Here is a 13,978-nt window from a genome sequence, read left to right on the forward strand (position 1 = left end):
GAATAGCTTGTTTAATGAGAGAACATTTCTTATTTTTTATTTAAAGATCTGACGTGTATGAAAGCAATGACACATTCCCTGTTTTTTTGATCATGCCTTGGTGATCCAGCAGGACGTGTTCACTATTCTCCAGAGTCTCAGCATTAATAATAAGACTCTGGAGCCAAGTTATCTTTGCAAGCTGGACCCACATTGTGCGATGTGTGTGATCCAAAGGAGCTTACAGAACTCCTGTGAGCAGCACCAAAAGCATTCAGGACTCCCACAAAAACCACAGTATGGGTTAAGCTTAAGAGACCTCAGACGCCCATAACAAATCACTGATTAGTTCTTGACTTCTAGTATGAAAAAGAAACTGCATTTTTAGGGAAATAAGTCAAACATATTCCTATAGGAGCGCTCTGGCTTCTGCCAGGACCTCAGGATGTTTACTTCCTCTAAATAGCAGAGCAGAGGAGAAACTTGTGATTTTAATTTTGAGGAATAAAGAGACATTTGATGCACTCAGTATTTGTCCTCTTAATGGCCACATGACACGAGGAGACTCTCGGTTAGTGCATTAAGTCGTATGGGTACATAAAGAATGATGTACAAGTTCTAATCTGATTACACTGAAAGTCCTTTCAAGTTGCTCTTGATGCAAAGGTCAAACACAAAGCGTTTAGAGTTGCACCATGCAGTCTTAAACCTCTATTGTTACCATTAACCTCTTTGCCTTCGCTAGACTGCATACTAATCAGGCCCCTGGCTGTCTATTGTATATAAAGTGGGGTCATATCTTTCAATTATCAATCCACATATTTCAGCAGGGCGTTCATATCCGAGTTTTCCAAACAAAGGCATGTGGAATGGCTCTGTGCAAAAATGTCACAGCTGATAGAAGGGCACCATTTCAGAGGAGTCTGGCCTACGAGAGAGGTGCATTGATACTCTTTTCAGCCACTGTTATCCTGATAAAAATAACCCTCTGTCTGTCTGACTGGACAGGCTGAGTTAGGGAATTATCTCCAGCAAAGCCCCCTCTCTGTGCTCCTCCACAGATAGATATAGTGAGGGCGTAGATATAGATAAACAGGCAGACAGAAATCAATGCCCATCCTCTCACTCCGCCATACAGTCTGACAGCAAGACAAACATGACAAGCTGAAGGGAAACTATGGCACAAAAATAAATAAATAAATGAGATAAACATCTTATAAATATCCATCAATCAGTTGAACATCTACTCTTTTGGCCTTCTCTGCGTGTCGGTGTGCGTAGAAAGGGATTTATACTGGAAAGACAGCCATTTGGCAGTCTCGTTTCTATGAATAAGATCTGTGAGATATCTGTTTGCACCGGGTAAATATAGGTCTGTCTGAAACATGATAGTGAGGGATGCATTCAGTATTGTATCCGCAAAATGTTGTTCAACAACACAGAGGTGTGTCTTGGTGGCTCCCGAGGGGTATCAGGTCTTTTAGTGCCTCTCATGCTGAACAACAGTTCTAACAATTGCGAGATTGCATGGCTTGTAAGACAGGATAAACATTGTTTATGGTTTACAAGAAATGGATTGAGGCAAAAGGAAATAAATCCCTTATATCTCCTTAAGGACTACTGAAGTGACGCTGTATTCATTAACTAGATCAGGCTGTGGCACAGTTTGCTGTTCAGAGAGAAGGCAACAAGATCTAGCATTACACTTTGGGAGGGGAAAAGCAATTAATGATGCCCTCTAGTGGACAAATGGTTTTTCTAGTCGCCAAAACTGTTGATGTTCAAAGACCAATTTAAGTGAAATTTAGCTTCTTATGATTATTTGTTTGTTTAATTAAAAACATGATTGTGTATTTATTTATACACTTTATCATTATTTAATTTTTTACACTACAAAAATTAGCTTGAGATCTAACAATAATCTGTAAACTCATTTGAGGCAGATAAATTTTGAGTCTGCTTCAGTATCCTGAACTTTTATTAATACTTAAATACAATTTTCTGTAGTGAAAATAACGATAGACATTTTGTGCAAATGAACTTGTATACAAATTTTTTTGATTATTATTTTTGAAAAAGCAAATATATTGTGCATTATAACGAAAGATATATTACAGCTAGACTAATATGATTGTAATTTTGATCTTGTAAAAAATATTAACAATTTATAAAAGTGCACTATACTAATATGTCCTCTGCTTTAATAATTACTTGGTGCAAGTTGTAATGCAGTTCTTGTTCTTAAAAAGTTGTCCATTTCAAAGTCTTTCATAGAACCAAAAAAACAGCTAAAAATAAAATCAAATAAAAACAAAATTCATAATATTAAGTGCACCAAACAGTCTAAAGCATGTGCCAACCTTTCTAGGTTACAGTCATGTTTAGGAAGTTAAGAATTTCAGGAAACACTGCAGTGAGGAAGTCCAGAATGACCCACATGCTACTGAATCTCACTACACTTTAAAGATTTTATGCGGGTTTATCAACCTTGTTTTAATTTCAGTAATAAATGAGTCACTGTGTTGAAATATGCAGGCCCTAGAAGAGCAGTCGTGTGGATATATTTGTTATTTATGGCCTTGACTTCCCACAGTCAACCAATAACATAAGATAAACCATGTTCAGTGGAGCCTTAAGACAAGAAACTTGAAAAGCCCTTTAAAAGAGTCTGAAAGTATTTATATGGATGAATATATCATGTGGGGCCGTTAGAATTTAACTTCCTTGGAAATGCACGGCAGGGGGTTTCTTCTAGAGGTCCAGTTTGAGCTTGTCTATGTCATAGTCATGGTCCTGGTCCAGTTTGGAGAGGCTCTTTCGCACACGCAGAGCAGTGAGTCGAGCTGAAGGGCTTTGGAACCAGCACTCTTTCATAATCTTCGCAGTTGCAGACAGGATCTTGACAGAAAAACATAGAAAGAGTAGATAATTCTTTATTTTTTCATTTCTGATGGTTACATGTTCCTATCGGTGTGCAAATGTATGACTATAAGTGACTGGAGTTCATTTCAAATCAAACTACCAAAATAGACACAAAAGAAGTGACCCAAATTTCACTGTATTTCAACTTCAATTCCAAATTCTCCAATTTCTGAGACAAAACAATATGATTTTGTGAGAACTGTGTTGATGTATCATGCTAGCTTTGAAACGTGTCATATCGGACTTACTCTTTTATGGATTTCTCTTCTGAGCAGATACATTGTAGGAGGGAGAGACATAAAAGAGTCTAATATGGCAAAACAGTTTCAACAAGAGATATGGACTCTAAGGGAGAATTATTTTCAAATGCAAATTGCAACAAATTTAGGAACTAGCTTGCTAGTCTACTACTGTCTTGATTATGGCATTAAGCAGGATAAATGTAAATTTCCATCCACTTTCTATGTTGCATATGCAATAAATAAGCTCTCTACATCAAGCCTAAAATTAAAGCCCGGAAGATTATTTTCAGTGACATCATAGACTGACAGAATATTTTGTCCCACACACATTTAATGGTTTCCTAGTGAATTGCTCCAGACTACAGCTGTCAAAGCAAAGCTTGTGTAGCGTCTGACAAGAGTCCAAGTCCTCTGAGTCACTGAGTCTGTATCTCTGGCATGTTTGAGGATCTCACCGGATGAGAGTGTAGTCGATTGTGGAGACTGGGCCTGTGCTGGTCAACACACACCACTTTCTTCATCTCCTCGAAACTTGGATCAGAGGGCACCACGTCAAAGAACGGCGGTCTGTACTCCTCCACAATTCCTGAGAAAACCACAGAATTAAGGGATTTTATGGGTTTTTGTTAACATTTGCTGATCACATTGCATTAGATTTTTTACTGACAAAAATACAGATGTATGCAGAGACTGAAAGTCTCTTCTGACCATATCTATAAAACAGTGGTTTGGGGGTTTGAAAGTTGGCAGTACTAATACTTCTGTGGGAGGATGGCTAGAAATTTTCCAAGGAGTCTATGAGCTGTTTATTGAAGCTGACGTTATGGGTAAAAAGCTACGCTGAGCTACAGTAATGCATGTTTTGTTGCATTTTTATACTTAAAACAGAAGTTTATAACAAATGCAAATTGGAAGCTTGCAAAAAAATGCAAATTGGAAGCCTTCAAAAAGTTTGGAGCCTGTTAATTATTATTTTTTATTATAGAAGTTAATACTTTAAGTCGGGAAGGAGGCATTAAATTGATTAAACGTGACAGTAAAGACATTTATAATGTTTCAAACGTTTTTTTGTTTCAAATAAATGCTGTTATTTTTTACTTTATATTTATAAAAGAATCCTGAAAAAATGCATAAGTGTCCACAGAAATATTAATAATATTAATGCTTTTTAAAATTTAGCTTTGCCATCATAAGAATACATTACACTTTAAAATGTATTCAAATAAAAACAGTTATTTTAAATTGTATTACCAGTTAAATAAATGTAGCATTGTTAAATAAAAGAGACTACTTTCAAAATCGTTAAAAAAGTCTTACTGAAACATGTATCCTATACTACAAGAAAGATGTGTTTGACTAATATTTTACAGTTATTACATAGTACATAAAAAATATATAGAAAGGGTTGATTAAAAGCTTTGTAAAAAGTGAGTGTGTGTGTGTGTGTGTGTGTGTGTGAGAGAACAAGAAAAAGATAGAGAGAACAAGCGCATCTGGACTACATGAGCGGGAGTGTTGACACCAGATAAGATTGTTTATAATTATTGTTCTGCTAATCGTGGGTGGATAGAGGAGACAGACGTACCCATGGAGAAAAAAACTGAGAGAGGAATGAAGGGGAAGACTAAGAAACTAAAAAATAAATAGAGAAGTCTAACACATCTATCAGAATGGTGCAAATCGTTGCTTCGCAACAGAAAACCGAACATTAGTTAGAACTTTGAGATCCTGCAGACAAAGAACTTTGAATGTGCAAATAAACATGAACTAATTATTATTTTATAAGTCTCAGCATATTAAAGTTTTTGGTTTCAGTACTGTTTGTATCACTTTGAAGCATAATTACAATTAATTCCAAGTCACAAGAGCACAGGACAGCAGTGGTGCCAGCAAATGAAGTGGAGAATTTACTCCATCTTACCATTTACAATAGTTCGACGAGCTATCTCCCACAGGACGAGACCCAGGGCCCAGATGTCAGTTTGTTTATAGGACTCAAAAACATCAACACGAATACTCTCATCCAAGACCTCCGGTGCCATATAACGCTTGGTGCCCACTCTGGGGTTGTTGCCCACATCCAGATAATCATTAGACTGAGAGTGAATGACAGCCAGGCCTGAGAGAGCACACAGAAGAAAGATCATGTTAAAAAAAAATATATATATTTTTTATATCAACAGGAATTTCACCCTGCTATTTTCATGTTTTATGCACCTGCAAATGTGCTCTTGTGGTTGTTACAGTGTTCTTGGTGGTTACCAGGGTATTGTTATGCTATTGCTTAAGTGTACTGAATGTTTTTAGCATATATTTAAATTGATTTAGGTGATGCAAGATAATTTAAAGCCTCTATGATATTCTGGTAATCAGAACATTATCTGAGACAGAATTTGAGCAGTCATTCATTTCTGTACACATATAGTTTGGAATGAGTGATGTGCTATAGACACGTCTACTTTTGTTCTACTTTCTCACCTAGGTCTGCGATGCAGCACTGGCCATTTCTCTTCATCAGAATGTTGCGGCTCTTCAGGTCTCGGTGTGCAATGGCCGGTTTGCCCTGTGTACTGAGGATCTCGGTGTGGAGGTGCACGAGGCCGCTGGCAATGGACAGGCACATGCGCAGACAGCTCTCGGGGTCCAGTGTGCTGTACTGCAGGAAGTCATAGAGGGAACCCAACTCATGGAAGTGTGTGACCAGCCACAGCTGAGTGCTCGAGTTTTTAGACGTCATGTCTGAAGCTATGAAGCCTGATGGACGGACAGAGAACATGTGTAAGAGAAATATTACATTTTAAATTGAACGTTGTCTAATTTCTTCATTGGAAAAGTGATGTTTGGGTTAGTCAGGACATATTGTAGCTGCAGCAGTAGAACGCAGAACGCTCCCTTCCCACACAAGCAATAAAAAATTCAGTGTGGGTGGAACTTACACAAGATGTTTTCATGCCTTAGTTGGACCGTGTTGTAGATTTCAGTCTCTCTAAACCAGGACTGTTCATCACGAGAGGAGAAAATCTTGACAGCAACACTCTCTCCCATCCAGGTGCCTCTCCATACCTCTCCATAACGCCCTTTACCTGTCAGAAACATTAATACTGAAATTAGACGCATAGTATAGCCATCATGATTGCATTTCTGAATAATTGTATTTCACATTTTAAAACAAAAATTTTATAATAATAATAATAAAAAATCTTGTAATATATCTTTCAATCCAGAAGTAACGCTAAATATAGTATGAATTGTAATATTACTGGTTATATAAATAATAAGAATGGTATACATTTTAATAGTTATTATTAATAAATTATTAGTAATACAGAAATTAATATGGAATATTAATAATATTATTTGTAATATAATACATTTATTTTAATTTAAATGAGTGTAATCTAAAATATATTTAATCAGTTATTGTAGCATTTAAAATATCAAAGTATTTTAATTTAAAATACATTTAAATAAATGCCACCATCCTCTGAATCAACTAAGTGTTGAATAGTATATAAAAAAAAAAGATTTCAAAAATGTCTTTAAAAGAATAAAAGGTGCAGCATGACATATCTCAGCCTCCTGGACTTCATAGCGTCACCCTGCAGTGGTTTCAACTTCAAAAAACCTTGTAGCATTGTGTAGTGAGATATGAATGTTCTCTCACCAACACATTCAGCCAGAGAGATCTGTCGAGCCATGGTCCTCTGCACCAGATAAGGCAGGCCGGTCCCACTGCCCGACGTGCAAAACTCATCAAAGATATCCTAAAAAGGAGAAGTAGACACACTTAGATTACCAACCAGCTGAAAAATCACACGCAATTTGAATCACAAGAGCAGAACATTTTGCTCCAGGGCTGCTCAGGAGACTGAATTAAAGATCTAAATTCTATATCAGTTAACAAATTAACTTTGTCTCAGGTATTTCTCCTCTTCTGATTAAAAACTTTGGGATCTCAAGCGCAGTTTATGACATTGTGAGAAATATTTGAGATTACAAGGTCATTTTTCTCCGTATGTACAATCTGAGAGGTAGAAAACTCTCCACTGAATCTCGTCTATGAGAAACAAGTCAGGTTTTTCTCTTATGTAAATAAAAGCACAACAATCAGATAATAATCAGTATGGCCAGCTAATTACAAAATAAGACTGACAGAAGTGAGGATAATGAGATCAGTCAAAAAGCTGTGAGTGCCACCCAGCAGTAACGTTTACCCCATATGTTGGGTCCCCTCCACTGGGGACTTTGAGCATGGAAGTGTCGTTTTCCACCAGCTGGTGGTGCTGTCGCCTTGAACGAAGCCACAACACGAGCCCACAGGCTACCATAGACAACACCAGCAGAACCAACAACGGCACTCCCACCAGCAGAATCACTCTGGTGGAGTTTTCATCTAAACCAGACACAACAGAGAGTAACACCACTGTACCAGGACAGCTGAAAAAACTGTGATTATGTAATATATATATATACAATAACAATAAGTAAAAAAAAAAAATGACTTACCGTTTTTTTCAGGCACACTGAGGTTTGCATTGCAGAGATGAGTGGAGCAGCACTTGGTATACACTTTAGGCATATCAGGCACATGGCATTGCTCGCCGGAGGAAAAACAGCCCCTGACTACCCGCTCATGGACAGAAGTGTAGAAGCAAATACGGCCCAAGCAGGTGCTGTTTATGCAAGCATGTTGGTTCTCACAGCTGCACTGTACACCTTCATCTATGGTCAAAACAGTGATAATGTAAGTGAAAATTATGTGAGTAATATTACAAAATTTCGGCTGATTCTATATACTGTATATACCACTGCTAACTCACTATTTTCCGGGGGAGAGTCCGCCAAAACGTGATCTGAAAAAAGAAACTGTATTTGTTTGCAACTGTGTCTTAAAAGATGTCCAAACAGAGCAGGAAGATACATACTTCCTCTGTCTTATTTTCTACTCAGGAAGCAAATATCTACATCACCCGGCTAGTTTTTAAGTAACAATCAGAAATACGCACACAGAAAAACTAGTGCGACTGCAATTATGCTGCAAACCTCACCTGCAAGAGTTGCATATCTCCTTGAACACAACAAAACAAACAGTACAGCAAGCATCTCAGAAGCCTTCATGTCTAGGAAAAAAGGAATACAGAATACAGGGTAAGAGCGAGCACTTTCGACACACACACACACACACACACACACACACACACACACACACACACACGCACACACGCACGCACGCACACACACAAGAATACTTCCAGATCCTTCCATTTATTCTTATATTCCATGTTCCCTTGCATCATTCTTTGATTATCTGGCATTTACAATGCAACGCTCCATGCTGGAATCATAATCATACAGTGACATGTAGTGTAGGAATCTCTTTACAAGCCCTAATTGAAAAAAGATCAATAATCCCTGTCCACACCAAAGGAAGTCATGAGCAAAAGAATGACAGATGGAGAGGGTCCAGTCAGTCTGTCTGTGTTGCAATCATTGTCAGAGTGGGTGGGAGAGGACGTTAGTGGAGGCTTTGCTGTCCTCTGTGCTGCTGGTCCTCACAGACGCCCTGGCTGCTGCACACGCAGAGTAAATATTGATGGCTATACTTCCTGCCATTCAGAGGCCGCACCCGGCTAGCCGGCCAGATACTCCAGATTGCTTGATCGTCTAGGTCCGGAAATCAACTGGTCACGCAATCAAAATGGCTGAGTGAAAACCGATTATATGAAGATGATGGATAACCTGCATGCTGAAGTGTTGGCCTGTCATCCAGGTCACTTCAGACAAGCAATAGGTGAAAACAATATATCGATCTATGCTATATAATATAATAATATTAAAAGTAATGAGAAAATCTCTAGATCATTTGTTGTGATTAGGTGTCCCAAATTAGCCAAATTCATTCTGTGATCCCTGTATAACAGTATGATGCTGAAAAAAGAGAACATTTCGAACACTGTAATTAAAGTATGTATACTATATACTTATGTGACGTCATGGAAAAACATAGTCAGCCATGATGTTTTGAAATGGATCGGTAATTAGAGCCAGAGTGGCTCCTTCCCTTTTGAAGAAATGGCATGCACATAAAACTTCCTTCAGTGATATGTATGCAAAGTGATATATATGATAAGTTTCCTTTAATGTTTCATTTATTTAATCTATGATATTTGTTGCCACATGCAATACATTTGATAAAAGTGAATGGCATTATGGGATGCAAGCCAAAACACAAATATAGGGGAACTGGAGATGACAATGACCACTTCCTGATATAGAAGCACACACAGCGAGATTCCAGCATGAGGAACTTTGCCTGTGGAGTAGTCTTTTCAGTACTCCATTTAAGGACACCAAATTAGGCGCCGGTGGGTCATTGTAAACAACTTTGTCACGTACGCTTAGTGCACAAAAAAAGGGTAATTGCTGGACCCTCTGGGCCACATTTAAGGCGGAAAACAACTCCACCCTTTTGGAAATGCTCTCTTCTCTCTGGGTACACTGATCTCTATTTCCAAGCTGCCAGGATGTTTTTCAAATCAGATAGTGTCCGTCTTAAATCAAAGCCTAAAGTGAACGTGGTGAAATGCAATTCCTGTTTTGATGACCTGCTTGTCAGCATTCTCTCTAAGAAAAGTCTGACGACTCAAGGAAACTAACAGTGCACTTTTTAAATCTCCTTCCACTTTTCTCAGCACTCATTCTATGAGATAGAATGAACCCTTTGCTGCTCACAGCTTTGTTTTGTCATTTACATTAACATTTATTTAGGTTACAGTTATTTCGAATAGTATATTAAAGTGACTTACACCAACCCTGTCAGGTAATGCGAATATATGGAATGCTTTTTTATTTTAATATTTTGAGTTATGAATAGTTTTTTTTTTTCGTTAATACATAAGTGAAAGTGAAAGTCTGAGTTTCTGTAGAGGTTTTGAACCATTTTAATCACATTTTTCTTATAAATAAATAATGTAAATTTAAAATAGTTTAGATGGGGTATAACATGCCATTCTGCAGGAGCTCACAAAACTGCCCATAACAGCCCATATTGATTTCCTGAAGAAATAAATCTAGAGTTTGAGTAAAGATTTTTTAAGTAGTTAAGGGGAATTTCAGCATTCAGCAGCATATCTCTGACTATATCTTGCAGCTGTAGGAACTTGTCTGTTTTGACTGCAGTTGTAAAGAACTGTTACGCCTTAATGTATTTGTAGGCGCCTGTTAGAGAGGCAAATGAACGGATCCCACGGTTCATGATAAATAGATGTGTTTTTCATTTAGGGCTCTGTCAGTTGAGTGCAACAAGTATTCTTGTAAAACATGGCATGCAAAGATCTACACAGAATTCTGGCATCTAAACTATTTTAATGGTTATTACATTAATTCAAGTCTTGTAATAGCCTAGTTAATTCTAATACTAAGGCAATGTTATGCGGCCTACCACTGTTGGCACATTATTGTATGACAACATCATTATGACAAGTCTCAGATACTGCATCATTATTAGGCATCACACACACACACACACACACAAATTTAAAAATGATCAACCTGTAACACATATTTTAAATGCCTGTTATTGACAATTAATTTAAAGCACGAAAGAGAAAAAACAACGACTATGATTTTTGTTTTTCTGGATTTTTGTTTCAACTACTGCTACTACGATGCAACTCTCTGTCCCTTTACAATGGTAAAGTAGCTAATTTATCAACTAGCCTACTGATTTCAGTTTTACAATCTAAATATTGTTCATATATATTCATGATTTACGCCACATACACCATAACAGCGATTTCAGAGAGGAAAGAGAGAGAGATAAAAAAAAGAGATAAGAAAACATGAAGGTTGGTTTACCTGATTTTCGTCTTGCGCTCACTCACGAATTAAGTTGATCAAAGTTCATCTGTTTATGAAACTCGTCTGTCGTCACTCTAAACATAAAACTGTTATCTCCTAACGGCGAATATAGTGAAATCAGCGGCGCAAGTCATATCCAGATGTGCTGGATCCTTAACTTTTTCCACATCCTGGCACTCTCGGTGTAAACGAACTCTTTACAGTTCAGTTTTCATTCACGCACAATCCGATCAGTCCTATTTCCTCAAGCGAAATATAGTGAAGATCGCTGTGATGCAGAGCATATCGAGTCGTGGCATATATCTTTGAGAAATGTTCTTGATTTAGGGGTTAGATTACAGATTTTAAAATCTACAGTTTTGTCCCACCCCTCATTGTCTAAGCCGGGGTTCACTAGGAATGTGCTCTCATAGCTGTTTTCCTGTTGCTGCAAGACCTTTCTTTTTTTTCCAAGACTGTTTTTTTTCTCATAGCTTGTTGCTTATGAATAGAACTTCAAAGAGGATTCATGTGTCTTCTGAGCAAATCACATCTCAAAAGTGATCTCCATTTGGCCATTTCCGTTTGTGCCTTCAGTTGAAATTGAAAAATGCATTGTATTGCTTATAATGAATGCATTCAAACTAATTGTTTATTATTAAAGTTGTCAATATATGTAGGGTTTTTGGGTGCAGTGTCACATTATTGCTACTTTTGATCAATTTATTGCATACTCTGCTGAATAAAAGTACTTTATATATAAAATACAATATTTAGAAAATAATGTACATTCACCTATAATAGAATATGACCAAATTCTGGTCAAAATGACAAAACTGCATAATGAATGACAACAACAAGTATTTCTTGATTTATTCAGAATATGCTGGATATGTATACATGAAAATGTAAGATAATTTCACATAAAGACTAGAATTTAGACCTTAATCTGAAAACTTGTCAGTGATAAGCAAAACTGGTGCTCCTTGGGCCATAAGTTGCTTTTAAGTAGATTGGACACAGATGGACAGTTGGTTTATTTAATGGGACACTGCTGAAGGCAGGGCGAACTCAGGTTATGGTGACATCTCCCACTAAAGCTCGAAGCCTCCCATATTGTCCAATGAGGCAGAGAGGAATCTCAGCCAACAGCACCACAGCTCTTACAGATACGATGGAAACAAAAATCCCATCTTTCATTCATTACAACATAATCAAGAAATAAGTTCCAAGAATAATATTAACTTAGACTGCATCATATCACATGAGAAAAGATGGCCATGCAGTTTTTTTTCTTTTCTTTTGGAGACTCTTCTTTTGGAGACTCTAATCTGCTTTCTTGACTGGTGTTTTCAGACTCAGCTGGCACTCCTCAGATCTGAGGAGAGGAGAACAAGAACTGTTATTTGAACATCATTTGTGTGTTTATTTTTCCTGTTCCCATGATATGTGTGATTTCGGGGTCTGTCTTTTCTCAGACTTCAATTAACAGCAGCACACATTAACTGTTTCCATATGACTGATGGAAATCTTATTTGCTGAGAAATTATTTTGAGCAGAGGACAACTCCACTGCCCCTTTTACCACTTATTTAAATAAATCAGAACTATTGATTCTCTGATATTTTCAAATGTTTAAAAATCTCTGAAACGTATGTTGCTTTCTTTGAAAGTTTTAAAGGAATAGTTCACCCAAAAATGAACATTTACTTAAAATGTATTCACTCCCATGCCATCCAAGATGATGATGAGTTTGTTTCTTCATTGGAACAGTTTTGGAGAAATTTTGTTATTACATCACTTATTGATCCTCTGTAGTGAATGGGTGCCATCAGAATAAGAGTCCAAACTGCTATAAAAACATCACAATAATCCACAAGGAATCCACACGACTACATTTACAAGTAAAAACAGTCCAAAACAGTTCTAAATGTGGGTGGATTTTAATGTTGGGGGACAAAAGGACATGGACTTTTTCAATAGAGGAAGTGTTATTATGGATTATAGACTGGTATTTTGGCCAGTAGAGACAGTTTAAAGTTAAAAAGCCTTGATGGATTTGTTTCTTGTAAACACCTAGCTTTTCACTAGACTGAAGTCGTGTGGATTAATGTGATGCTTTTATCAGCTGTTTGGACTCTAATAATGACAGAAAATAAGAAAATGATGTAATGCTAAATATCCCTCAATTTTTTTCTTTCAATTACATTAAACCAAAAATGGCATCTACCAAAAATAAGGTCCATTAGGCACTCATGTCTCAGACATATTTTCACTTATAAACTACAAATTGAAGAACAAAACAGCAGGACGTGCTACTGAATTAAACTCTTCTGAAAAAACTGTTGCGTCCTCAAAATGTTTCGCCCAGCCTGTAATTTGGTTTACATGGCTTTACCTCACTTGACTTCAAGGCAAAGACGTGATAAGTTACTTAAGGAAGCGGCACAATGAGTGGATTAATTTCCAAGTCCACTTGTCCTACTTTGTGTTTTGACCTCACGGCTTCAATTATAGCCTTGCCTTAAGCTTAGTGATTGGTTTAAAACCTTCTGTGATATCATGGAACAAAATTAGTGCAGAAAAACGCATGTCACAAATATGTGTTTTAACTTTATTGAATTAGTCTCTTTTTGTTGTTGTGGTTTGTTGTAAATATATCTTCCAGAATATCACAAACAATGTATAGTCAGTCAAAACAAACGGGAACACATAACATATTGGCTGATGCAATGTACAGTACAATTTCAGTCTTGCTTTCAGAAGGATAATAATGTGCACACCAATAAAAATAATCATAATTAAATGATTGTTGCATAGATTTAGCTTTTCAAGGAGTCATTTTAGTGCCTGGCTTTATTATGTGCACAATAAGTGCTTTCCCTGAGACACAAAAAGACAAAATAATGAACAAATTCATACATCCATTTAATTTCAAATGTAATTGCATAGAGGCAAAGAGGAAATATAAATATTGTAAGTGTCCTTTTGCCTGTA

General features: G+C 37.0%; 1 protein-coding gene across 1 annotated transcript; it reads right to left on the reverse strand.

The window, feature by feature from the left end:
• Positions 1–2,043: 2,043 nt before the first annotated feature.
• On the reverse strand, positions 2,044–8,261 carry LOC132129209 (activin receptor type-1-like). The gene is made up of 10 exons (XM_059540719.1): positions 8,192–8,261; positions 7,964–7,996; positions 7,650–7,865; positions 7,358–7,536; positions 6,808–6,907; positions 6,080–6,226; positions 5,622–5,897; positions 5,065–5,262; positions 3,599–3,729; positions 2,044–2,877 (listed from the first exon to the last, which is right to left on the reverse strand). The coding sequence occupies exons 1-10, from the start codon at positions 8,259–8,261 to the stop codon at positions 2,731–2,733; spliced, it is 1,497 nt and encodes a 498-aa protein (XP_059396702.1). The 3' UTR covers positions 2,044–2,730.
• Positions 8,262–13,978: the final 5,717 nt, after the last annotated feature.

Source organism: Carassius carassius, chromosome 46, assembly GCF_963082965.1.
Source record: "Carassius carassius chromosome 46, fCarCar2.1, whole genome shotgun sequence".
Lineage (NCBI taxonomy): Eukaryota > Metazoa > Chordata > Actinopteri > Cypriniformes > Cyprinidae > Carassius > Carassius carassius.